The following is a 26,331-nucleotide window of genomic DNA, read 5'->3' on the forward strand; positions in this document are numbered from 1 at the left end:
AAGGAGAAGCAAGTAGTGGCCCAAGGCGACCAGTCAGGGCCAGGGCTTGAGGGCCAGGCTGTGCGCTGCCCCAAATGGCTCCACTATTCCTGATTGGCTCAGAAACCTGCATCTGAGACGCCCAGTCCACGAGCCCCCTGAACACACGTCAGTCGCTCCTGAAACCTAGACATGCATGTGGCTGAACGCGTGGCAAACCTTCATTTCCCGCCCCACGCAGCGCTGACCGCACGTGCCTGTTTAAAACGAAACAGCCTGGCACACGGTCATGTCACCTGCTGTGTCCGTGACCATGGCTGATCCTGGACGTGAGCTCGGCCTCGGACAAGGTCTCCCCTGCATCCCAGGAAGCATACAGCATGTGGGAAGAGGCGGCGCGCGCCCAGCTGGACACACACAAGCTGACACCTGGGCTTCAGAGCAGAACATGGATGACAGCAGGGACGGGAACGACCTCGAGGGCACGTGCAGTTAAGCCAACAAGGCCACCGGCGTCGCACCGGGCTCTGGATCGTCAAACAGCACACAGAGGGGGAGGGGGACGGAGACCTTGACACTCCTGTATCGAAACATTTGAGCTGTTTCCTTCACAAGGGCTTCCTGCTCGTCACCTCCATGAGGAGTCCTCACCCCCGCGGAGGAACCCCCCCCCCCCAGCACCTTTCACTCAGCGGGCTTGATGTCTTCTGATGCTATGGTCCATGACACCTCTTCTGTCTCCCACTGAGTATGAGCTCCTCATGGCTGTCATCCCACGTGGTTCATTTGCGTGTGCAACACGTGTGCAACAGGGCTTCTGGAATGAGTTGATGGCAGCTGGGTAGGCTGGCTGGAGCAATGACTGAAGTATTCGTTCTTCCCGGCAGGGAGCGGGGACATCCCAGCTTCCGGCGAGTGATCTCAGGTGAGGCTGAGACACAGGCCTCATTTTCTCGGGCTGCTTGGAGCAGCCTGAGGCACGTGGCAAACCATCAGAAAGCAGAACCCTTGGGTGGGGGAGTCTGATGGCGTCACCCTGGGTGGCAGAGGCCCGGTGGCCTCTCTAGCTCGTGTCAGGGAGGGCAGTCCAGTGCGTACGCCTTCCTCAGGACGCAGCCGGGGGCGGGGACACGGGGGGCACCACCCCGGCCCACTCCAGGATGTCCGCGCACAGCGACTCCACGGCGTCCAGCCGCTCGATCTGCACCAGCTTGGTGAGCAGCTCGGGGATGCTGTAGCCCGCCGTGCTGATGCGGTCGAAGAGCTGCATGCCGTCCGTCATGCCCCCGATCTCATCCCGCTTCAGCCCAAAGCTCTCGGCCAGGTGGCGCCACGTCTTCACGATGGCCTTCTCCGAGTTGTACGTGGAGCTGAGCATGCGGCTGGTCTTCTCCAGGCAGTCGAAGGGCAGCTCCGTGGGGCTGAGACCTAGGGGGCGACACGGACAGCCTGCTGTCACACACGGCTGCCACGGGAGCTCAATACGCTCCAAGCTCAAGTCTATCCACTATGCACACAAGAACACCAATTCTACACTGCTGCAGAAAATGTACAAAAAGAAACATTTACCAGCTTGATACCTAGACTAGACCAAGACAATCAATCCAAAACTACTAACCAATATCTATCTATCTATCTATCTATCTATCTATCTATCTATCTATCTATCATCTATCTATCATCTATCTACTATCTATCTATCTATCTATCTATCATCTATCTATCTATCTATATCTATCTATCTATCTATCTATCTATCTATCTATCTATCTATCATCTATTTGAGGGAGTGCAGGTACTGAGGTTTGAACTCAGGGATTTTGCTTTTCCAATGACAGCCGATGCTCTACCATTTGACTTGACTCCCAACGCTTTGCTGGTTAGTTGGACACAAGAGTCTCTTGAATTTGTTTGCTCAGGGATGGCTGGGAGCCACAAGCCTCAGATTTTAGCCTCCGAGTAGCTATGATTACAGGTGTGAGCCACTGCTGTCTATCGAGAACAATATTATTCAAGTGGTGATGTGCTACTCATAATAGAAAAAAGCCCAGGGAGAGCTCAAGGTCCTGAGTTCAATCCCCAGTAAGGCATGAAAGGAAAGAAGGAAGAAAGAAAGAAAAAGCAAGAAAGAGGGAGGGAGGGAGGGAGGGAGGAAAGAAGGAGAAAGGAAGAAGGAAAGAAAGAAGGAAAAAGCAAAAGGCAAAAATAGCAGTCACCCCAAATGCTGGTGAGGATATGGAGGTACTGAACTACTCATACATTGCCAGTGGGACTATAACATGGTGCTTTGGGACCGTGTGGCTTTAAAAAACAAAACACACAACTAGCATGCAACCCCACCATTGCACTCCTGAGCATTTATCCCAGAGAACCAATGACCTATGTTCACACAGAAACATGCCCTGAAATGTTTATAGCACCTTTACTCATATTGGGCTTTAGCTGGAAACAACCCAGTTACCCATTCACAAAGGAAGGGTTAACAACCCTGGCCTGCTCCTGCCAGGGAACGCTACTCAGAAATAGAAAGAGATTGACTTCTGACACATGCAACAACCTGGAGAATCTCCAGGGATTATAACGTACGAGAAAAACCAAACAGAAGAGGCTACGTGCTGTATGGATACATTACTCCTTCCTTCCTTCCTTCCTTCCTTCCTTCCTTCCTTCCTTCCTTCCTTCCTTCCTTCCTTCCTTCCTTCCTCTCTCACTCACTTTCTCTCTTTTTAATGCTGGTACGGGGGCTTGAACTCAGGGCCTCAAGTTCTCATTTGGCTTTTTCACTCAAGGCTGGTGCTCTACCACTTGAGGCACACCTCCACTTCCAGCTGTTTGCTGGATAATTGGAGGTAAGAATCTCAATGACTTTTCTTCCCAGGTTGGCTTTGAACTGTGATCCTCAGATCTAGTTTTCTGAGTAGCTAGGATTATAGACATAAGCCATCAGCTCTTGGCTTTGATTCTACTTTTATAACATTCTTGAAGCTCTGGAGAACAGATCTGTGGTTGCCAGGGTCTAAGGGGGTAGAATAATGTTGCTATAAAGGGTTAATAGGAAGATCCCAGTATAGACACACATGCTGCCTTTATCCTCGTCTCTGCCTTATTGGTATCAATGTCCTGGTTGTGGCCTTTATGTACAGTTTTGCATGACATTATTATTAGGAGAGCTGGGATAAAGAGCGCACCTCTTCCCATCGCACGCGAAGAATAATCCTATATACCCAGGTTTCAGTGGTTTACGTCTGTTATCCTAGCTACTTACACAGGAGGCTCAGACACAGGGGATCTTGGTTTGAAGCCAACCTGGACAGACTCCTATCTCCAATTCACCGGCAAAATGCCAGACTGGAGTCATGGCTCAAGTGGTAGAGCACCAGCTGCGAGCACGAAAGCTGAGCAAGAGCACAAGGCCCTGAGTTCAAGCCCTTGTACTGGCACACACATGCAAAAAAAAAAATGATCTCCCAATAGGAGACTTAACTAAAACAAAACAAAACAAAACCCCAAGAGTTAAATGATGTGGATGTCTGGGGCTCACCCTATCAATCACATCAGGCCCCTGAGGCGGATGGATTGCGTTGGGTAGGCAGTGAGTGTTAGGATCGCCAGGGGAGACCGTCTTGGGGCTCAGTTCTGCTGTTCCGACACAGCCAAGGCTGTGCTGGGGTCATGACGGCGCACTGGGGTACACGGCCAGGGGCTGGCCGAGGGACAAGGCTTCAGACCCACTGGAAGGGCTCCTCTGGGCTCAGAGTTCCTGAAGCTAGTTTGCATATCACTGCCTAGAGGCATGGCCTCGTGCAGCCAAGACATTCTTTGGAACGGAGAGGAGCTTTGGGAGTGCTGGAATGCGGGCCCCAGAGCAACGTGCACCGGGCGGACACCAGCCCCGCCCGTGCCAGGCCTGACCGCGCAGGCTGACCAGGCAGGTAGGGATGGAGAGACGCCAAGCCTCGGGGGGCAGCCAGAAGGAATTTCGGGCCCTGGAACTCACGCTCAGCGGTTTTATTCCGGCCCACAGAGCACTGGACCGGCCTGCTCGGGCTCGGCGGGCCGCACCCAGGCCACGTGGGCACCGGGCTGCATCCCTGCAGCCTGGCCAGACGGGGAATGTGCGGAAGAACGCCAGGGCGCAGGCGCGGGAAGATCCTCCCCTCAGCACTGAGGAGTTTAGCTTCAAGGTGAAGGGGAGGTCATTTAGGGACCGGATGTAGCCGCCATTGGGATATGGGTGGATTAGGATTTCAGAAGGGGAGGGCTATCTTCCTAAGCCTGCTGCTGCTCACCTGCCCCTACCAGCCATGTCTTGGCTTTCTGGGAGGCCCTGTGACTTGGCTGCTGGGGTGGCAGCTTTGGAGGGAGGCTGGGAAGGCGAAGCTGCCGTCCTGCGTGGAGCTCAGGGTGGGAAGGAGGGGCTGCTAGAGACAGGCCCGGCCTGCACGTTGACCTTTGCGTAGGTGATGGGGTGAAAAGCCCGCAGTGGGCCCCTAAGATAACATTGCCCGGTGACAGTGTAGCCATTCCGGCTTCACTAAGAGGTTCACATAGAATTAACTTGACCAGAGGCACGGCTCAAGTGGTAGAGCACTTGCTTATCAAGCACAAAGGAAGCCCCGAGTTCAAATGCTAGTACCACACACACACACACACACACACACACACACACTTGCCTAATTGCAATCTTGTCCATGTTCCCATTATGAACTGGCATTGGTTATACTGGATTACTGTCAGGTATTTGCCATCAGATAGCACCCTGACAACACACCGTGGATACAGGCACCGATGTCCTGTGTCTCCATCTCTGTCCCTGAGCTTACTTGGCCCCGCCATCTCCTGGGTGAGGGAAAGGGCAGCGTGGAATGCCACTGAGAGCCGACCCAGCTGCTGCCGTCCAATTCCCTCTCCCTCCAAACCGCACGTGGTGTCCACCGTAGCTCTGACACGGGGCGTGGCAAGCTCGTGGGCTGCTTCCCTCCATGTCCCACCCAGGAGCGGTCACCCGCCCCAGGGCTGGCGTGGGGTGAGCCCCGGGAGGGCGGCAGGGGAGGGTACCCTCGGAGGTGCTGGCATGCTCACCTTCAACAACACCACACACATTGGCGTACACGTCCAATATCTTCTTCCTTCGGCTTTGGATCTAGAAAACCAAACGTGTGAAGAGAAGGTTAATCTTCAGGAAGGGAGAAGATGGCAGCAGCCATTCAAATGCTTTAGGGCGGAACTGTGGGCTCCAAGCTTTGCCCCGATGGCGTCGGGAGGGCCTCAGAGGGCAAGCAGCCCCAGTGCACCGCGAGGAAGCGGCTCCTTCGTGCAGTGCTGCACACGAGGGCTGCTCCTTGGACTCAACTGGACACCACGGCCGCATCTGGTGGCGGTGAGTTTGGAGGGATGATGGGAGAGGAGGCCTGAGTTGACTGGCAAAGCAGACGTGCGTGCAACAGCTAGCAGAGCCGTGGGTCTGTCTCCTCCTAGGGCCAGACAGCTTTCTGCAAGGACAGGTGCCGGGTGGCCTTAGGTGAGAACCCAGAACCCAGAACCACTCACAGCTCTCGGAACAAAGCCCACTACAAATGGTGGTGGCCCTTTTTGTTCTTACTTTGGGTCTGAGAACAGGATTCAAACTGGGTACCTGACACTTCTGCTCATTGGCTAGCTCTCTACCAACCGAGCCATGCCTCCAACTCCCGAGCGATGGCTCTTTTTACATACATAAAATCATTCCTTGGTTTGGAGACTGGCCTCAGAATCGTGAGTCTATCAGAATCCGCAGATGCTTCAGTCTCGTGTACAAAATGCATAGTCTCCTCTATACTTCAGGCCATCTCCAGATTACTTCTAATACTTAATATCACGTAAATGCTCTGCAATTATTACACTTCATTGGTTAAGAAATAATGACAAGAAGAAAAGTATGTATTTGGTATAGATTCATTTTTTCCGTTACTATTTTCTCTCCACGGTTGGTTGAAGCCCTGGATTTGGGCCTACAGATACAGGTATAAATATTTATACTTGGGAAGTTGGTTGGGTATCCACCAGTATGTTTCCAAAGGTTTCTCCTTTTATTATGTTAGTGCATTTCAACTATTTTTTTTAACTTCTCCCTTTTTGCTTATGAGCTTTCCAACTCTTCCATAAAATAATACAATAGAAGTGTTTTCTTTTTGCCTTTCCTGTCTGTTGGCCTGTCCCCATGCCCAGTGTCCTAGCAGGGACTCGTGGGAGAAATGCCCTGTGTTATAGGAGCTCATTCAACACGGGGTTCCTGCCTGGGGCTGGGAGTCGCTGCCCGGGGAGAGTGGGGGGCTGAGTCCATCGCCACATGCACAGCGGCCTCACCCCAGCGGATTTGTTGTTGGTGGCTGGCTTCTCCCTCGCCAGGTGAACGAGTGACAGCAGACACAGCTCCGGGGACCCCTGTTTGTCAGAGGCTGGCTCCTCATCGCTGTCCACGCTGCGGCTCAGTAGCTGCTCGTTCTCTGAGGAGGCGTCGTTTTCACTGCAGAGACACCGGGAACACTTGTTTGGTTGTTTGTTTGTGTGTTTAACATCCATGGCAAATTTTAATCAAAGTCCAAATGTTTGAGAGAGGAACTCAAAAACAAAGCTTATACCTTATTCAAACATGGTACTTTTAATTTACGTGTACTGACAGGGCTCTGCGTTAAATAGTTTATAAAGTGGGCTCCTTTATCAGTGAGTTTTCAAACTGTTGTTCGAATACATAAGCTTGTATTGTCTCCATGCAACTGCCTCTCTGATTTTTTTAGATGTAGTCCATATACCATAAACACAACCTTAAGGCATTCAACTGAGTTGCCTCTAGTACATTCACAAAGTTGCCATCACCACCACCTAATTCCTGTTTATCTTATTTTTTTTATTATTTAAAAAGTGGAAAATACTACTTTCATTGACAAATATCATTTGGTGCTTCTGTAGTTCTTTTGCTGAAAGATGGGCTCCTAATTTTCAAATGATGATAGGACTGTATCAACCAAAGAGTTTCACACGGTTCCCATAACAGCAGCAATTTCCTTGAACTGTCTGTAAAAATTCTGAAACTGAGCAATTGTCATTTCAAAGGACTTGTTCTTTACTTGGCCAGAACGAACTACCACTTTTAGCATTACTGCCACGCGAGGATACGTAAGCGATCTGCAGCGGTCCGAGCTCACAGCCGTGCCGCGTTTCCACTGACAATCTATAAGCTGGCTGGTGACTTCGGACTTAGCATCTCGGACCGGCTCAGTGGCCCTGGACCCCTCCATGGCTGGGGCACAGCGGTCCCGTGGTGGTCCCGGGCGGACACGCCCCGCCGTCCACGAGGAACACTTGTGAGGGGCAGCCCTGGCGACCTCTCCCGGGGGTGACCCTGTCACTCAGACACAGACAGTGACTGGATTGGCCAGAGTTCCCTGTGCGCCTTGCAGGCTCTAGGTGGGAAGGCCGGAGTTAAAGAGGACCTAGCCTGGCTCCCTGCTCTTTCCCAAATAAGCATCCCTGGTCTGGGAGTGACTGGGGTGACTGCAGGTTTGGGGTTCACAAGTTCCATATGGGAACTTGGAAAAGTTCGGGCTGCCACTGAGGACAGCATGAGTGAATCACTCCAACCTGCCCGACACATAGTGGATGCTCAGAATGGGATGTTCTAGATTCCCGTAGTTAGTCCCAGTAAGGAAGCCAATCTTGGCGTTTTTCATGTTAAGCCAAGGTAATATGGCTGGATCTGGAGCGTGAGCTAGGCAGAGCCTTGTGCTGGGAAGCGCCTTCTCCACTCGCGGGCTGGCTCTGGAGGGCGGGCAGGGTGGGCGGTCACACCAGCCCGGGCTGGCACCGCGCCGTGGCTGGCTGCCCAGGCCGCACAGGACTCGGCGCTGGCTGGCCCCAGCACCCGGGGCTTGGAGCTTATGCTCCTCAACCCTTCCAAATATACAAAAACAACATGCTCTTTGGTACGCGTCCTGCTTACTCCCTGTGGTTTGGCTGAAGACCTTGAAAGAAAGGGATTCTATATGCCAGTAACCAAGTTACAGCCATGAAGATGCTATGCAAACACAGTCTGGTTAATACAAGGAAAACGAAGTCCCAGTGCAGTCCCAGCAGTCGCCTCCTTCCTGGGCTTCAGGGCTTCCCACGGAATCCGCTAGCCCATCCCCATGCTTCAACTGCCACAGGCCCGGGGGGGGGGGTGGGGAGAGCACGCTTCCCCCACGCACCATGCTGTGGCCCCACATCTGTGTCTCCAAGACCCAGAGCCATGGGTGGAAACAAAAGCTCAGGGCTGGCTTAGCACCAGTGCCACATGCCTGGAATCCTAGCTACTCAAGAGGCTGAGGTTCCCAGCCAGCCCGGGCAGGATACTCGGTGAGACTTTATCCCCAATAATCACCAAAAAGCCAGAGGTGGAGTTGTGGCTCCTCAAGATTGGCAACAATGAAAGGAAAGAAGGGAGGGAGGGAGAGAGGGAGGGAGGGAGGGAGGGAGGGAGGGAGGGAAGGGAGGGAAGGAAGGGAAGGGAGGGAAGGGAAGGGAAGGGAAGGAAGGAAGGAAGGAAGGAAGGAAGGAAGGAAGGAAGGAAGGAGAGAAGGGAGGGAGGGAAGGAAGGAAGGAGGAAAGGAAGGAAGGAGGAAAGGAAGGAGGGAGGGAAGGAAGGGAGGGAAGGGAGGGAGGGAAGGGAGGGAGGGAGGGAAGGAGGGAGGGAAGGAAGGAAGGAAGACAGGAAATAGCTCAAGGCCCTGTTGACTTTAAAGCCCCAATCTCAGGTTTAATTTTTAATTAATATTTATGTACAAAGTTAATATTAATTTTCTCCAAGCACAGTCTTGCAATTTTCCACTATTCTTAGGTGAAACTGAAGCCACAAGGCACATTCCTGCCCTTTAACTACTCCAAGTTTTGTAGTTTTATAATTTTTAAATGCTGGAAAAAGAGAGCTGAGGACAAAATCGGATTATACTGACTGATGGCTGAACAGATTTGTGTGTGTGTGTGTGTGTGTGTGTGTGTGTGTGTGTGCATGCGTGTGTTTGGCTGGTACTCAGGCTTGAACTCAGGGCCTGGGTGCTATGTCTTCACTTTTGCTGCTCTAAACTGGAGCTCTACCACCTAAGCCACACCTCCACTTCTGGCTTTCTGCTGGTGAACTGGAGATAAGCATCTCAAATACTTCCCTGCGTTGGCTGGCTTCAAACCATGACCCTCAGAGCTCCAGCGAAAGTAGTTGCCATTACAGGCACGAGCCGCTGCCCCTAGCTGGAGGAACCGTTCTGTGTCCATCTCCAGCAAGTCTCTATTTGGAAGTCGACCATTGCCTGAGTCCAGCCTCGGCCTCGAGGCCGCGGCTCAGCACTGGCACGGTGGGGCAGGCTTTTGGGGCTCAGACCACAGGTCCCCCGGGCTGAAGAATGACCAATCAGAATTGAGGCACTTACAGAGACCAACTCCTCCCCAAGAAATGGACCAGCTTAACACGCACTATCTGCTCGTCTTGCCCAGGGATATTGTGGTTTCAGTTTGCCTCCTGCTCTAATGTGGGGTGTGTTGAGAAAGGCTAGAACCTTCCAACGGAGAATGCTCATTGCTCTCAATGCCAAAGCACTGTAGAGACACTTGGATTCATGATTGCTAAGCAGAGAAGGCTTTGCAGGAGTCCACAGAGCACCACAGAGACAGAATTCCAGGTGGGGATTAGAAGTTTAATGCCCTGATCTCCCACGCTCGGCTCTGCAATGTGTAGGGTCTCTGCCCACTGCAAAAAGAGGTGTTGGGTAGATGGAGCCCCTTTCCCAGGCAGGGCCTGGTAGGGAGGGCCCCTGCTGGGACTGAGGCCCTCACTCCAATTTGGGGGACTGACACAAGGCCGAGTCCAATGTAGAGACAGAGGCTTTACTTCCTTCCTCACTACGTTGTAAGGCAAGGGCTGATTCCACAGCTCCATGCGTGGGGAACAAGGTGACATTTCATAGATGAGACCTCTTCCTCCCGAGACTTACTACACTAAGATGAACTGGATCGCAGGGAGCTGGATTCAGACCCCAGCTCGCACCCTGGCTCAGCGACAACTTCTGAGATTTGGAAGCAGGGGTGGTATCAACATGTGCTGCTCTTAGTCCACAGCACCAGGACAGCTTGACAAAGTGGGCACAGCACCTGGCAGGCAACGAGCCCTGAGTATTAGCTGTCATCACCATCATTGTCACTAGCTCAATAGCAACGCCAGCCCTGGCCCTTGGTGGCGTCTTTAGCACTGCTGGGTGAACCTAAGCCAGGGTTTGAGTTACGTCCTTGGCTGCACAAGGCTCCTCTCACAGCATGGAGAAAGGAACCAAGGGCAAAGGTCCAGGGAGGGAGCAGCAGGCAGGTCTTATCCCTGCCCCACAGGCACCAGCCCCAGCTTACCTGGATCGGATCCCCCTACCCGGGAGCGTCAGCGGGGCACCAGCTCTGCTGCGCACTTCCTGTCATGGCTCCAGGTGGAACCTCAGGCGAAAGGTGAAAGGTGAAAGCGAGACCCTGCCCGGCTCCACCTACCTCTTAGTGGTCTTGGCTGGTGTCGCTGTCAACTTCTCAAATTCATCCTTCTCGGAGAAAATCACCACACTGTCTGCAGGGAGACGGGCAGGGGGGAAGGGGAGCGTTAACCGAGGCAAGGCTCTGAGCTTGGCCTCCCCTGGCCCGACTGTCACGATCCTGCCCTGGGACCAGCCCACGGCGGGGTGCACGGTCTCTCCTAAGCGGCGGGGGGGGGGGTGGGGGGGACAGGGTGGACATGGGCCATAGGGCTGTGTGCGGGCTATGTCTGCAGACCTGGGGCCTCCTTCTTCTCCTCATCCTTGCTCACTGGGACTTCCACACTCTTCCCTGGAGGGCTGGAACAGCAGGCTGGTTAGAGAGAGGGGAGAGAGGGAGTGAGCGGCCGGGATGTCCCCCTGGTCAGGAGGGGGTCAGGAAGGCTGAGGCCGAGCGGTCACCTGGAGCCGACGGCTTGGTCTTCATGATGTAGAACATGATGATGAGGACAATGGCGATGGCCATGATGAAGATGGTGGACATGGCGATGATGAGGGCGGTGGCCAGGTGGCCTTGGCCAGACAGCTCTGCTGACAGGAGAGGAAAGTGACATGGATGCCCCTGCCGGAATGGCCCCGCTGTGGGGACCCCCGGGGGGCCTGGCTCTCAGAGCACACGGTGGCCGCGGGGGGTGGGGGGCGGGCGGGACGACCCCTCAGCCCCCCTCGCTGCTCTCCACCAGCCTTGTCCAGGCCGGCCAGCATGGGGGTGCTCCTGGTTATTCCTGGTTCTCAGGAAGCAGAATGAGGGTGCCCCCCCCCCCACAAGTGGGTGACACATAGGTGAGGTCACCTGAGGGAGATGCGGGGACTGAAAAGTCAGCTCAGCCCTCAACTGCTTCAACAACGAGTGGCATGAAGTCAGAGGCCAGGGCAGGGCTGTGCTGGCCTGGGGGGGGGGGGGCGGGGACGGGCACATCCATGCCCTGGGGGGCGGGGCACACCCATGCCCTGGGGGGCGGGCACACTCAGGGGTTAGGGAAAATGAAATGAGGATTAAGGCTGGGCACTGGTGGCTCGTGTCTGTTAGTCTAGCTGTTCAGGAGGCCGAGATCTGAGGATTGCGATTCAAAGCCCAGACGGGAACGCCTAGGAGGCTCCAGTGAACTACCAAGAAAGCCGGCACTGGAGCCGGGACTCAACTAGTGAAGTGCTAGCCTCGAATGGAAAGGCGAAGCGACAGTGCCTAGGCCCCGAGTTCAAGCCCCAGTACCACCACCAAAAAAGAAAGAAAGCAAAAGATGAGAATAAGAGTAAAAAGTGTGACGTGGGGGTGCACAGGTTTCTCTGAAAGCCAACAATCGCCTCGCCCCTGACTTCCCGCTGAACTGAAGCGGAGGAAGTATCCGTCAGGCTGCCCTATGCCTTTATGTCTAGCATCTTCTAATGGGCCCAGGACACCCACAGAGTATCAATTCCACTCCTTGCAGAGATAATTACTGACTTCCAACAACTCAAGCTCCAGCTGTGAGTCAAATCACATTAGGGAAGGGATTGCCGGTGGGAAGTGTGCTCTGGCCCCGTCATTACAAACAGGGTGTCCCCCCTCCTCTGAACCTCTGCGGAGCCCCTAAAGGCAGATGTGACACCGAGGCGTCCTCCTTACCTTTATGGGCGTGCTGGAAAGGGGACAGGGTGCTGCCGCCGGAGGTGCTGGGGGAATTGGCGGAGACCCCCGACGTGGCTCCCACACCTGCAAGGAAAACGCAGCCACCTTAAGTGATCTGGGGAAATGCCACCTTCAGGGGTTGGAAAATAAGGCCCAGTCACGAGGAGACGTGATCTGGAATATTCTATCCTGTGACTGGCTGTTGGGGGGGGGAAGGGGGTGGGAGCGTGGAGGAAATAGTTTCATTTCTTAGCACATTTAATTATCCCTAACTGCTTCTATCGTGACCTTTGGGGATTCTCGATCTCCAAATAAAAAGATACACGTGACCCTTCTGCTGAGAGGAAACAGTGAATGGGGTCGTTTGCAGGCTCACCCACTCTGTTTTTCCTGGAGAAAGTGTATGATCTAGCGGGACGAGAGTGGCTGTCTGGAAAAGTATTATTAGTCCTTGATTAATTTTTTCAATTACAAAGAACAGTGATCTTAATACCTTTTCCAGACATAAAAGTAATAGATGGTCATTATTAAAAATCTGGGGAAGAAAATAAAGAACGTGAGAAAGAAGTGTAAAAAAAAAAAATCACCTGGACCTCATTATCTGACATCCGTCTAGGTGAATTTCCCTGTAGAATTTTTACTATTAGCTTTCTTTCTTCACGGGCGTGTGTGTGTGTGTGTGTGTGTGTGTGTGTGTGTGTGTGTGTGTGTGTGTGTGTGTGTGATAGGGATCAAACACAGGGCACTGGACATTATTTCTTCTTCTTTTTTCCCCTCTTCCTCCTCCCCCTCCCCCCTCTTCCTCCTCCTTCGTATCTTTTAGTGGTCTTAAGGTTTGAACCCAAGACGCCATGCTTGCTAGGCAGGTGCTCTACCACTTGTGCTATGCCACCAATCCCTTTTTGTGTTGGTTATGGTTGAGATAGGGTCTCACTTTATACCCAGGCTGGCCTGGGCCATGTTCTTCCAGTTGGCACTTTCCTTTGTCACTGGAGGTAACAGGTCCATGGCACTGTGGGAAGCCATCGTGCTTCTCCCATGGTTGGGATGATGAGCGCATGCCGCCGTACCAGCCATTGGTTGAGACGGAGTCTTAAGAACTAGTATGCCTAAACTGCCCTTGAGTCAAGATCCTTCTGTCTCCATCTCCAAAGTAGCCAGGATTATAGGTCTGAGTCTATAATCTGAGTGCAGGGGCCCTCAGTTTAATTTTCCATTTCTTTCTCTTTGTCTCTGGCAGTTCTGCAGATGTTTGTGGAATGGATTTGCACTTTGTGAGTCCAGGAAAGGGCATCCTCCCTCTCCTCAGTCAGTACCCCGGGCCCTGCCAAGAGGAATGGCCTGAGGTTGTACATAGATCAGGACTTCCATGAAAACGAGCTTTCCTAGCGGGGCCATTTTCTCTAAAAGGAAGTTTGGGGAGACGCGTGGGCCCGCGGTCTGCATGGTACGGGGCAGCCCGGAAGCAGGGGCGCCCTGCAAGCTGGGAGGGGCTCCCTGTGAGTGACCCACACATAGCTACACAAGGTGGGGAGGGGGCTCTGACACGCTCAGTCCTCACGCCTTGCTAGACCAATGGCGAGCTTGGAAATGGAGGAGGGTGCAGATAGATGTGAGAAGATGGCGGCAAGCTGATGGCCAACTTGAGGTGGAGTTCTGAGAGCTCTGGAAGCCTGCAGGCTGGGCTTGTTCCTCAGAGGTGGGCAGAAACGGAACTGTCACCTGAGCCAGGAGAAATGTCACCTGCTCACCGAGGCCAAGCTGTTTCCTTGTCTTTCTGAAGGAAAACTGGAAAGTTCCTTTTCTGTTTGCTGAGCTCTAACTTAAGGTCTGCTTTGTATTAATTTTGTGTGTGTGTGTGTGTGCCAGTATTGGGATTTGAACTCAAGGCCTGGAGACCTTAACGACTGAACCACAGCTCCACTTCCAGCTTTTTGGTGGTTAGAGGGAACTGTCTCATGGGCACTCCTGCCCAGGAGAGTTCTCAGCCCACATCGTCGGGTCTCAGCCTCCTGAGTCGCTAGGCCTACGGGTGGGAGCCACCTGCACCCAGCTAAGGTCTGCTCTTGAAACTAAGCCTCCACACCTGGCCCAGAACCAGTGTCCTCGCCTACGAGGACACTGCTGGAAGGGGTGCCACAGCCAGGCGCACCCATTGAATGGCAGAAATTCTGCTCCCGGACCCTCCTGAGGCCCTTTGGAGATACCGAGTGTCTGGCCTGGTAAGGCTGGTAAGCCCAGCTGCAGGTCCGGCCACCTGCACTGGGGAACAGCCTCCTGGTATCCTCCGCCAGCGAGAAAGGAAGTGTTAGGGCTCACTCTCAAGAAGAACCTATTTTCCTTAGAAACAACAACAACAACAAGAACGAACTGGGCACCTGTGGCACATGCCTGTAATCCTAGCTGAGGCGGAGGCTGTAACTCCAGTCTCTCGGGATGCTAAGATCTGAAGATCAAACTTCAACACCAGCTTGAGCAGAAAATCCAAGGGTCTTATTTCCACGTAACCAGCAAGATGCCTGAAGTGGAGGCGTGGCGTAAGGGGTAGAGCGTCAGCCTTGAGTGAAAGAGCCAAGTGAGAGCTTGGGCCCTGAGTTCGACTAGTAGTACCAGTGTGTGCGCGTGCATACACACGCGCGCAGAGCAAATAGGACACTGAAAGGAAACTCCTCTGCCTGTGTGGAACGGCACTGGAGGGAGCTTAGGATGTGTTGGCAGAGGCAAAACATAGCTGTTGGGCTGCGTCTGTGGATGTCAGTTACCCTTGTTTCTTCTTGTCCCTTTCTGCTGGGGCTTGCAGGCTGAGGCAATGACAAGGCTGGGGACGGAGACACCAACACGCCCGGGCCTGTTGTCTAGCGAGGGACAATGAGAACAGCCTCGCCAGCGCACACTTCCCAAATGCCTCTGCTCCCGGTCGAGGCCAGCTTGTCGGGGCTGCTGCTTGGGGGGCGGAGGGGGTGGATCTTCCAGCCCCTTGGGCCCGGCCTGCTGGGGCCAGCTGTGCGTCTGCCTGAAGTACTGGACATTGCCCTGAACTGAGCCCCAGCGGGAGTGGACTGAGCTTCTAGATATCCATGGAGCTGGGGCTCCCTTGTCAGACATACTCTGTTCTGGGCACTGCCCTCCCCGCCCCAGGCCGCCAGGCTAACCTCCCTGGCTGCACGCTCCGTCTCCAGTCTCTCACATCAAGTCACCGTAACCATCACGATGCATCTGAGCCCATTTTTAGGGACACCCTGGGAGTGGACCTGACCCTCAGGGGTAGCGCCAAGTGTGGTGTGCGGGCAGCCCAGCGGTGCTGGAATCTGCGCAGAGCAAACAAACACCTGCTCCTCAGAACCCTTGAAAAGCATCCCAGAATTTCAAACGTGTGCATGCTCATCTCGAGACTTTGTCTACGGAAAGCAGAGTGGGAAGGGAAAGAGGAGGCTTGGCTCTTCTTGTTCCTTCCGGTGTGCATGGCACCGGCATCCAGTCACCAGATAAACCGCTCATCCCCGCACGCATCGGGCTGGCAGGGGCCAGTGCAGGTCCCCCAGGAGAGCGAGCGCACGCTGCCCTCCTGCTCCAGCTTCTGCTCTGGCCTGCTGATACTTAGCTCAGCACTTCCACAATGGCCACCGACTGGGTAGTCACCTCGTTCAAAAGTCAGGTTCACGGCTCCAGGTCGCGTGGGTTCCTGGGAACGGGCTTCGAAATGGTAATGTTTCCCTGCACATGTGGGTTTCCTTGTGCGGTCCACGGCAGATCCCTGTTTGCTTTCAGGTGGACACTGGTGTGTGTGTGTGTGTGTGTGTGTGTGTGTGTGTGTGTGTGTGTGTGTGTGTGTTTTGAACTCATGATTCAGGCTTGTCTTTTTTACTAAAGGCTGGTACTGTACCACTTGAGCTACAACTCTCCTTCCAGATTTTTGCTGGTTAATAGGAGATAAGAGCCTCGCAGACTTTCTTTTCTTTCTATTTTTTCCTGGCGTGGGCTGGCTTTGAATCATGACCCTCAGAGCCCAGCCTCTCGAGTCTAGTTAGGATTGCAGGCATGAGCCACCAAGCCCTGTGAGATCCCAGCTTTTTTTTTTTTTTTTTGGCCAGTCCTGGGCCTTGGACTCAGGGCCTGAGCACTGTCCCTGGCTTCTTCCTGCTCAAGGCTAGCACTCTGCCACTTGAGCCACAGCACCGCTTCTGGCCGTTTTCTGTATATGTGGTGCTGGGGAATCGAACCTAGGGCCTCGTGTATCCGAGGCAGGCACTCTTGCCTCTAGGCTATATCCCCAGCCCCGAGATCCCAGCTTTGAAGGAGCAAGTCAAGGTATTTGATACCAATTGGGGAAAACTGTAGTAGCAACCGCACGGCGTCGCTTTCCACTCAGCACAGCGCAAGGCGGTGCAGAGGCCGCGCTGGCTCACCGTGAGCACCGACAGCACTGGCTGAGGAAGGAGGCCGGCGGCTGCGGGCGCTGGGCCCCCTCCTTGGGGCACTCTGGGATTGTGAGCGCAAGGCTTACTGGGGTTTACGTCCCCCATTCAAAGTGATGATAGAACATACAGGGGCCTTTGAGGTTTGTTAATCCGTACAATTGGTAAATACGCCAGTGAGTATTAGAGACTGGCAGGGGTTCTCCACAGCAGGTAAAAAGGTTGGATTTTTAAGAGTAATTCGGTTATTGATCTTAGGGCCGTTGGGAAGGGTACCCCATACCTGCAACACTGGCTAAGCAGCCCCGCAGGCCGAGCCTGGAAATGGGTCAAGTCACTGAGTACAACATTGAGTACAAGTCATTGGATCTGCACTAACACGGGCTGTTCAGGAGGCTGAGCTGTGAGGATGGTGGTTGGAAGTCAGCCCAAGCAGGAAAGTCTACGGGTGCCCGTGGCTCTCCTCCTCACCTCCCCTGCTTACCGTGAGGGCAACTGCTTTTCTATTCTTTTTCCCCATTGAAACGTATCTTATCTTGTGTTCTTAGAGTATCTTCAAGTCGTTGTACAAAGGAGATGCCATGTAACAAAGCAGTTTATGAATACAGCCTCTTGATGAGTGTCACCCCTTTTGTAATGCCAGTATTGGGGCTTGAACTCAAGCCTGGGCACTGTCCCCTAGCTTTTTCACTCCAGGCTGGCTGTCTACCACTTGAGCCACAGCTCCACATCTATCTTTTTGGTAGTTCACGGAGGTTAGAATCTCATAGACTTTTCTGCCTGGGCTTTGAACTACAATCCTCAGATTTCAGCTTCCTGAGTAGCTAGGATTACAGGCATGAGATCAGCGCAATGATCGCTTCCAGGGGCTGGGACTGGCTGTTTTCTACACCCCCTAGAGTGAAAGAACACAGTATAAGACACATGGGCTTTTCTGATGGGGCAGAGTACTCACATTCCTTGGTGTTGGGAGGCGCCAGGAGGCAGGAGTAGCAGACCATGCCGTAGATGTTCCTGGGTCTGTTTTCCAACATGTAGTAACTACAGGAGGCAAGGAGAGACAAAGTAGACACAGGTGAGTGAGCGGGGCAGGTATTGTCCCTGATGACACCAGGGCCTTGGTTAGGCTGTGGTTAAAGCCAGGCATGAGACGGGATGGTGGGAGTTGAGGCCCTGTGAAGTACCCCAGCACCAGTGTCCACTGGGTTCTCCTGGGGGTGTTCAGCTGGCCCCGTTTTGTAATAAGTACTTCAAAGCTGCTTTTACTGAGGAGCAGAGACCCCTTACTCGGGCCCACGAATTAACTACAGGCAGAAGCAAAGGTGGACCCCAGCCTACATGGTGTATCTACATCCTTTTCTCTGAGCCATTGTCTCCTGCAGTTATTTGGCAAGTATCTTGGAATCCAGAAAGGAGGGGACAGGAAGCAAAGACCACTTACTAAACATCAAAAGCTAAGGGAGAACACTCAGGCCTGAGTTTAAACCCTCGTATCAACACACACACACACACACACACACACACACACACACACACACACACACACACACGTCACTGAGTCTAAACCCATCCTATGGCAACATCAGTGACCTTGCCATCAGCAGGCTGCCCTTGAGGCCCGGCCCCTGCAGGCGCCTCCTTTCCTGAGGCCCAGCCTTCCTGGGTCCCTGTCCTCTCCTCTCAGTCTCCTCCCCTCAGCCGCTTTGGCTTCCACTTTGGCAGTTTCTGTAAACAAACATTCAATGGTGATCACCAGCCGTTTATCACAGCGGGAGAAGTTGATTAAATGAACTGAGCCGGTGCCAATACTCCCTCATTACTATTCGAGGGATGAAAATCTCTGTCCACTACCGGGCTTTTTCTGGGATTGTTTTCTTATCTCTTTCTCATTAGCTGTGCTCCAGGAAGGTCCTGATGACGGCCATGGTAAACAGCAGCCCCACGCAGGAGGTTTTGGACCCCTGCCTTCCTGAGCTTGGACTGTTCGCACTTAACATGCTGGCTGTACTCGCCTGCTCTTCCTCAAAGCCTTTTATCCTCAGATCCTCGTGTATCTTGTAAACATTAATTAACCAGTCTCAAAACACCTCTCAGAAACTACAATAGCCAGTCTTACAGTTAAGCCTTCTAGAAAAACCTTCTCTCAAGCATACTCTGCCCATCTGGAAGCTATTTTTGAGGAGCAGACTTGGGCACCAATGGTGGGTCTTCCCACCGGGGGTCGGGGGGGTGGTCGTGTGTCTGCCATGTGGCCCCACCCCAGTTTGTTAGCATCTGGGTGTTATGAGCCACTTCCGGTCTGCTCTTCTCTCCTCCACCTCTGTGGCATACTTTCTTTCACCTCATCACAATCAGGGGTGTGTGGGGGTGTGTGGTGTGGTGGGGGCTTCTAAGCTTGTTCACACTGTGTTCTCCTGTACCTTGGATTATATACTAGAAGGAAGATTCTAGGTAGGCATTGGTGGGTCAGGTTAATACACGACACAATATGCTTCTCCATAACAGTTCAAAATGCTGAGATGGACGGAAGTGCCCAAGGGCTGTTTGTGATCTTTCTGTCCTTCAAGGAGAACAGAACCACAGCCTCCCCCATCCTGTTTACATCCCTCACCGCTCTGTCCTAGATGACATTCCGAAGCTACACAGGTAGGCATGGCACCCCGGACCCAGTGGGGCCCCTAGCATGCTGAGCACCGAAGAAGGGTTCTGGTCGGTTCTGTCCTGGGGCAGCTGTGGTAGCCTTTTCTTACCACAAAGGTACTTGCTACTGTCTGCTCACTACTCTTACCTGGGAGGAGGCAGGGCAGTCTCTCCCTCCCTCCCTCCCTCCCTCCCTCCCTCCCTCCCTCCCTCCCTCCCTCCCTCCCTCCCTCCCTCCCTCCCTCCCTCCTTCCCTCCCTCCCTCCCTCTCTCCCTCCCTCCTTCTCTCTGCCAGTTCTGGGGCTTGAATTAGGGCCTGAGCTCTAGCTGGTACTCATAGCTGGTGCTCTATCACTTAAGCCATACCTCTAGTTCTGGGTTTAGGCTGGTTCATTGGAGGTAAGAGTCTTGCAGATTTGTCTGCCTGTGCTGGCTCTGAACCTCAATCCTGGAATCTGAGTCTTCTTAGTAGGTGGGATTACAGGCAGGAAGCTCTGGTCCCCAGTTGTGTGCATGGGGCATCGCTTTCTAACTCCCATAGGGGCTCTGAATGGCTTTGGCTCCAGGATTCTTCCCTGACCCCGACTGTGTGTTTGGATCAAGCTGTGCATTGTGGAAGTAAGTCACACAGTAAAGAAGCAAAATCGAAAGGCCATAATATTTTTTTTTTAAGAAGCAGAACACCAAAAACCGAAACCGGGTTGGCTCCAGGAGACAGTCAAGAAGTTGTGTTGACCAGCTGGGATGAGTAGCAAATGCCTGTGGACGAGGAGAAGCCACCTTGTCCTCGTACTGCGTCCCAGACGCTTTTTAATGTGTACGAGCCTCCATAGTCCCCACGCAGGGCCAGGCGGGGGAGAACGCTGGCCTGTCTTCTGCCACCTGCCCGAATTCCATCTATTTTGAAGGGATCCGTGGCCTAGACAGAGTATCAAACCACTCATCTTTTTATAAAGGTCTAATGCCACAGTTTTATTCCCATTGTGATTTTATCCACAGTGCTTCAGGGTTTACAATGGGGCTGTCTTCTAAGTTAAAAGTATCATGAAGCTGAAAGAGTATTCAGTACCCCTACCTTCTCCTACCCAGGCCAGGGAGCTGTCCTGTGGGAACTCAGGATATGCGTTTATGTAACATCAGGGAAGCCTACTTCATAATAAGGTATCGGTTATTTCGTGTGGCTTATCTCAACCTCAGTACAACGGGGCGCTAGTGGCTCACACCTGTTAGGATGAGAGGACCCTCACTACTGAGGAGGCTGAGATCTGAGGGCAGTGGTTTGAAGCCAGACAGAGCAGAAAAATCCACAGGGCTGTTATCTCTAACTACAAAAAGCTGGGCGTGGAGCTGGCTCAAGTGGTAGAGTGCTAACCTTGAGTGAAAAAGCTAAGGGGCAGGGGCCAGGCCCTGAGTGCAAGCCCTAGTATTGGGGCATGCACTCACGCACAAGCACGCACGCACACACACACACACACACACACACACATACACACACAGAGTCTCAACACAGTACTCATTGTTCTAAGAATGAATGAACATCGCCGTCTGGGGGAGCTTAGGTTAGTATGCGTTGAAGCATGGTTTCTATTGAATGAAGTTTGCATCTCTACCATCTTAAGGTTGAAAAATTGTTCAGTGGAAGACTGTGTGTCATTCTTTCTTTCCTTTTCTCCCCTGTTCTTCCTGGGCCGGTTAAAATGAACAGCCCAGGGCAAGATGTAGTTAAATGGAGCCTCCTGAGTCTTTTCCAAGATAATAGGAGTGGATTTCTTAGGCAGATCTTCCTCTCCTGGGACCACCGGGCTTGCCAGAGATGTCCCCGCTTTCCTTCGGCGGTGAGTAGGCCGGCCCCCAGCACCCTCAGAGCCATTGGGAGGCCTCCTGTCCGCAGAGGGAGGCTGGGGTGGAGGGGGCCTGCAGGAGCTCCTCAGGGGCCAGTGATGCCACGGGCTTTTCAAACCCAGCCCCTTCCTTCTTCCTTGGCCCAGATGGCATGGGGGTGGGGAGGGGTTGTGCCAGTCTACCCACACAAACCTTTCCCAACAGGCAAGGCCATTGTTCAGCAAGTGCATCGGATAGGCGTGAGCAGGGACTGTGAAGGAGCCCGTGGCTGCCAAACCACAGGAAGGGAGAGAGCGGAGCCGAGGAGGCTGGGGAAAGAGACCCGAGGTCATGGAGGCAGTCGACATCCGCAGCCGGTAACCACAGGGTGCAGAATGAAAACAGCCTTTCATGGGAACTAATAGTGCCAGCGAGCCGAAACCTCCACGGTGACTGCACTAGACCTGTGACAAAGGGAGCACTACCCAGGGCTCTGCCCCAGTCCAGCCTTGGGCGCATCACGGGAGTGGGCCTTAGGGACTGGAAGTATGGCGAGACTTCCTATTCTGGTGGCCTTGGGGTTGGGAGTGCCTGACTGAAACAGGCCCGCCACATCACAGCGCCAAACGCCTCGCTGGCTCTATTTCCCCAAGCCTTGGAGGAGGGTTCAGAGCCAGCCTCGCTCTGTCCTGGGTGCTGAAGACAAAGCATCTGTTCCCAAGGAAAGTTATTGAGTTGAAGATGGTCTATAGTTCTTTCTTTCCTTTTTCTCCCCCTTTGTTCTTGTGAGGTTGATTAAAAGTGAACAGTTCAGGACAGGATTCTGTTTAAATGGGGTCTTGGGCTGGGTCCCAGTGGCTCATTCCTGTAATCCCAGCTACTTAGGAAGCTGAGATCTGAGGACTGAGGTTTGTAGCTAGCCAAGACAGAAATATCTGAGAGACTCATCTCCAGTCAAACAACAAAAGCCACAAACGAGATGTGGTTCAAGCGGTAAAGTGCCAGTGTTCAGCATAAAAAGCTAAGCAAGAGTGAGAGTTCCACAGTTCAAGCCCCAGTACCTGTACATATAAAAACAAACAAACAAATAGGGCCTTTAGGGCAGGGAGAGAGGTAATCACAGTAGAAAAAGCATGTAGCAGGCTCCCCATTAGTTCTAAAGATACCCATCCATATCTGCTCAAAGTTTTTAGAGGCAGGAAGTTAACCACATTTTCTTTATAGACTTGACGCTTTCTGGTAGATTTTGAGACTAAGCAATTTGTAGTGTGTGTGTGTGTGTGTGTGTGTGTGTGCATGTGTGCACACATACATGTATGCATGCACATGCATGTAGGCACTAGGTACTGTTTCTTAGCTTTTTTTTGCTCAAGGCTTGCACTCTGCCACTTGAGCCACAGCTCTATTTCTGACAGTTGATTGGAGTTAGAGTCTCACAGACTTTCCTGCCCAGGCTGGTATTGAACAGTGATCCTCAGACCTCAGTCTCTCCTCCTCCTCCTCCTCCTCCTCCTCCTCCTCCTCCTCCTCCTCCTCCTCCTCCTCCTCCTCCTCCTCTCTCTCTCTCTCACTCTCTCTCTCTCTATTTTGGTGCTGGGTCTAGAACTCAGGGCTACAGCACTGTCCCTTAGCTTTCTCACTGAATCCTTGAGCTCTACCATTTGAGTCACAGCTCCCCTTCTAGCTTTTTGCTGGTTAATTAAAGATAAGAGTCTTAACAGACTTCCTGCCCAGTCTGGCTTTGAGCCACGATCCTCAGATCTCAGCCTCCTGCGTATCTAGGATTACAGGTGTGAGGCACCGACACCCGACTTGTCTAATTTCTAACCTGACACCTCCTACCCAAGGTCCTATGAACCCCATCTTCCTAACCAGAGGTGAGGGGCCTTTCCCCATTTCTAGAACACTCTGTGTGCCTTACCACACTGTTGTGGCTGCTGGTCTCCATATCTGCTCTTTGTTTCACTAGTACCTCCCTGGTCATTTTTGGTTGAAAGGTTTATTTATTAAAACAAATAGTAGAGATGCTCAGGTTTCTTGTGAGTGTGTGGTTCGGAGTGCACATTAGGAGTTCTTTTTTTCAGTGTTTATTTCTTGTCTAGAGGAGCAGGACAAAGTAAGCGAACTATACATAATCCATGAAAGCATTTGCATCTCTCTCATGAATTATGGATTCTGATCAAGAAACATTAATGAAATCAAGGAATCAGAAGTCAATCAAGATAAAATTCTAGTATGCAGTTTATACAAATCTGGTTTTGTTTGTTTTTCCCAGTATTGGGGTAGGGGTGGGAGCTTGAACTCAGGGTCCGTGTGCTGTCCCTTAGCTTCTTTTTTGCTCAAGGTTAGCACTTTACCACTTGAGCCATAGCTCCACTTCCAGATATTTCTTTTTGGTAATTTATTGGAAAAGAGAGTCTCAGTGATTTTCTTGCTTGGGCTAGCTTCAAACTGTAATGTTCAGATCTCAGCCTCCCGAGTAGCAAGGATTACATGTGTGAGCCACCAGGGCCCAGTTGGATTAATTATTCTTATTCTCCCTTCTGCTCTTAATTCGGTTCAGTGACCAAGGGAGACAACATATGTCCCAGTGCTGCACTTCAACCACTAGTGGCCTATCTACCACCACCGTCATCGCCCCCGTCACCTCTGTGATTACATCTACCACCCCCTCACCCCACCCCACCTCTCTTCCCACCATCACCTGCTATTACTTTCACCACCGTCCTCACCACCCCTACTACTTCCATCATCCTGCGTAGCATCATCATGACTACCTGGATCATTTTCTCCCCGACCTGCAACCCCTCTACATGCTTCCCCTTCCTGCCGGTAGCCTTAGCAGTGCAGTATGTTTTGTAGCCACTAGAGGGAGGCAGTAGCAACAGCTGTAGCTTAGGATTCACTGGGTGTCAAGGCTGGAATGGTCACAGGCAGAATGTGCTAAGGCTCCCTGGAATCTGGGAAAAGGAAGATAATGGTTTCTTCTGTTTGTTTGTTTTTGCTGTCTTTCAGGCCAATTGTATCATTTTGCTTATTTTGGAAGACTTTTGATATATAACTGTGGTAGAATCATAGGCACTGTATGACTCATTTTTATTAGTAGTAGCTTTCATTCTCATTTTCCAGACTATTAATAATCCCGGAAATAAGACTTGCCTATATAGAATTTTAGTTTGTATTCCTCTCCAAATCATCTCACATATAGTGACCCACTGTGAGTATTGGACCAACTTGTTTCAGTTGGGCGGCTAGAAGATACCTCGACGATGCTGAGGCACGGGCACAGTTTATGGGTGGCAAGTTTATTTACTGGTAAGTGAGAGGTCGAACAGGCCTTGCCATCTGGATGTGGCTTCAGTAGACGGGGACAAAGGTCAGGCGGGCACTGCCCCAGCCCTGTGGCTCCCACGGGCCCTCATTCCTGGGGTTCTCACCCTTGGCCCTCACCGGGCAGAGCTGTACTTACCCCGGGAGACACGGGCCACACTCAGCATCGTTCTCCATGTCCCCTGGTGTCAGCACGGTGGCCCGGAAGAAGCCCTCACAGTCTTTGTGGCGCCTGCATATCTGGTAGCCTCCTTTGGAAAACTTCTCTGCTGGGCAGGGCACACAGCTGTAATCTTCATCTTTGGTGCCATAGCCGCAGGACTGGCGGGGGGTGGGGTGGGGGGACAGACAGGGGACATGGTGAGCTGGTGAGCGGGATGGGCCTGTGTGGTTACATACTGGCTTTCTCCAGAAGCTACTCTTGCCAGGCCTCCGCTTCCTGTCTCATCTTCATTGCAAAGTCCTCACTCTCCCGGCTCTAGCTCAACTCTCTCCTCTCCCGTGAGCTTGTCTTAGTCTTGCCTGAAGTTTTCTGAGGTCCCTAAATCCACTGGCTTCTGGAATTTTCCATCAGTAGAACAGGTCTGGGAGCCTGACTTTTCTTAATGCTATGCAAGACCGAATCCTGGAAGCATTTAGCGTCAAGAAATTAAGCATCCATGTTTAACCTTCCTCCCTGCACAGGAAGGGAGACACTATCTTCAAATTGATAGGCATTTCCGTTGCTGGAGCCCATTTCAGTCTTAGTCCTCAGAGTCAACACACACACACACACACACACACACACACACACACACACACACACACATGAATTCATAACCCCTGAGAAATCTGCTCAGCCAGCGAGAGCCCTGGCACGCCACAGCTCAGCCCCACAGACAGCAACCACACGGAGAACTCTGGTGACCACTGGTAAAACACAATGATGCTGCAGGAGCCAGCTGTGCCCAGACCCTACATCACAGGCCCCGGCTGGTCCTTACCATGTAGGGCTCCTCTCCCGGCCCACAGGGGGGGCACTGGTGGCACATTCCGGTGGTCTGGTTGTGGTACTCATTCTCACCACAATTGGAGTCTTCTGCCCTGGCTGAGCACATCAGAGATACCTGCCGCGAAACATTGAGTGGCCTCAGTGCCTCCTCCGGATGCACGCTTGCTCGAAGCAGTGCCCCGGGGGCCTGGGGTCTATCTGGGAATGTGGGGCCCTGTGGTGCCAGCCTTAGCCTGGCGGGCACAAGCTGGTGAGTCTTCCATTGGTGCTGCAACCCTAGGCACTTAAAGGCCATGGGTCGCCCATGGCCTCATCCGCCTCCCATCAGTAGCCGCCACCCAGAACCATGTCCTTCTCACTCTGCTGTCCAGCCCTTGCCCCCCACCCCTGCCTTCCCTCCACCCCATCCGGCTTGTCCCAAGTTCCCTTCACCCACACAGTCCTCCTTTGATTCCCTCTATGTTCACGGTCTAGGTGGCACCCCCAAGGCTGGCCTTTCAGTCATGCAGTATCCCCACCATCACCTCTAAAAGGAACCCTGGATATTTCTTCACTGTGGTCTCATTCAACAGGGGTTGCTGTGGTGAGCTCACCACCCATAAGCCCCAGGGATGGTTTCATCCACGAGCCTGGACTAGAATCCGATATTCAACCTAACTGGCGGGGGGGGGGGGCGGGCGGGGGGGGGCACAGATGGTGCTTGGGGCCTTGCAGAAATGATCTCACTTCATCCTCAGAAGCACCCTAGGAAGGAGGTGCTGCTCCTGTCATCCTACCTCCTGGCGGGGGAAGCTGGCACTGGAGAGGCTAAGGATCCAACCTAAGCTAGCATAGCTGGTGCAGGCGGAGGCCTGGAGGTGAGGTTCTGGCCCACCATTACGAGAGGGGCCGTGTGAGCAGGTGCTCAGAGCCACTTACCACCAGGACAGGGAGCCAGGGCGTCCACTTACAGTCCCCCATATGGGCCAT

At 52.8% G+C, this 26,331-nt stretch overlaps 2 protein-coding genes across 2 annotated transcripts; both read right to left on the reverse strand.

Moving 5' to 3' along the window:
* Nucleotides 1–1,084: 1,084 nt before the first annotated feature.
* Edar (ectodysplasin A receptor) lies at nucleotides 1,085–26,331 on the reverse strand. The gene is made up of 11 exons (XM_048353547.1): nucleotides 26,281–26,331; nucleotides 25,355–25,477; nucleotides 24,511–24,692; nucleotides 17,536–17,621; nucleotides 12,163–12,249; nucleotides 10,959–11,084; nucleotides 10,795–10,869; nucleotides 10,519–10,591; nucleotides 6,325–6,484; nucleotides 5,062–5,122; nucleotides 1,085–1,407 (listed from the first exon to the last, which is right to left on the reverse strand). Exons 1-11 carry the CDS (start codon nucleotides 26,329–26,331, stop codon nucleotides 1,085–1,087), a joined length of 1,347 nt encoding a protein of 448 aa, XP_048209504.1.
* LOC125356843 (COMM domain-containing protein 6-like) lies at nucleotides 6,863–7,296 on the reverse strand. Its single transcript, XM_048353548.1, has one exon. It carries the CDS (start codon nucleotides 7,254–7,256, stop codon nucleotides 6,993–6,995), a length of 264 nt encoding a protein of 87 aa, XP_048209505.1. The 5' UTR covers nucleotides 7,257–7,296; the 3' UTR covers nucleotides 6,863–6,992.

The sequence above is a fragment of the Perognathus longimembris genome, chromosome 8 (assembly GCF_023159225.1).
Source record: "Perognathus longimembris pacificus isolate PPM17 chromosome 8, ASM2315922v1, whole genome shotgun sequence".
Lineage (NCBI taxonomy): Eukaryota > Metazoa > Chordata > Mammalia > Rodentia > Heteromyidae > Perognathus > Perognathus longimembris.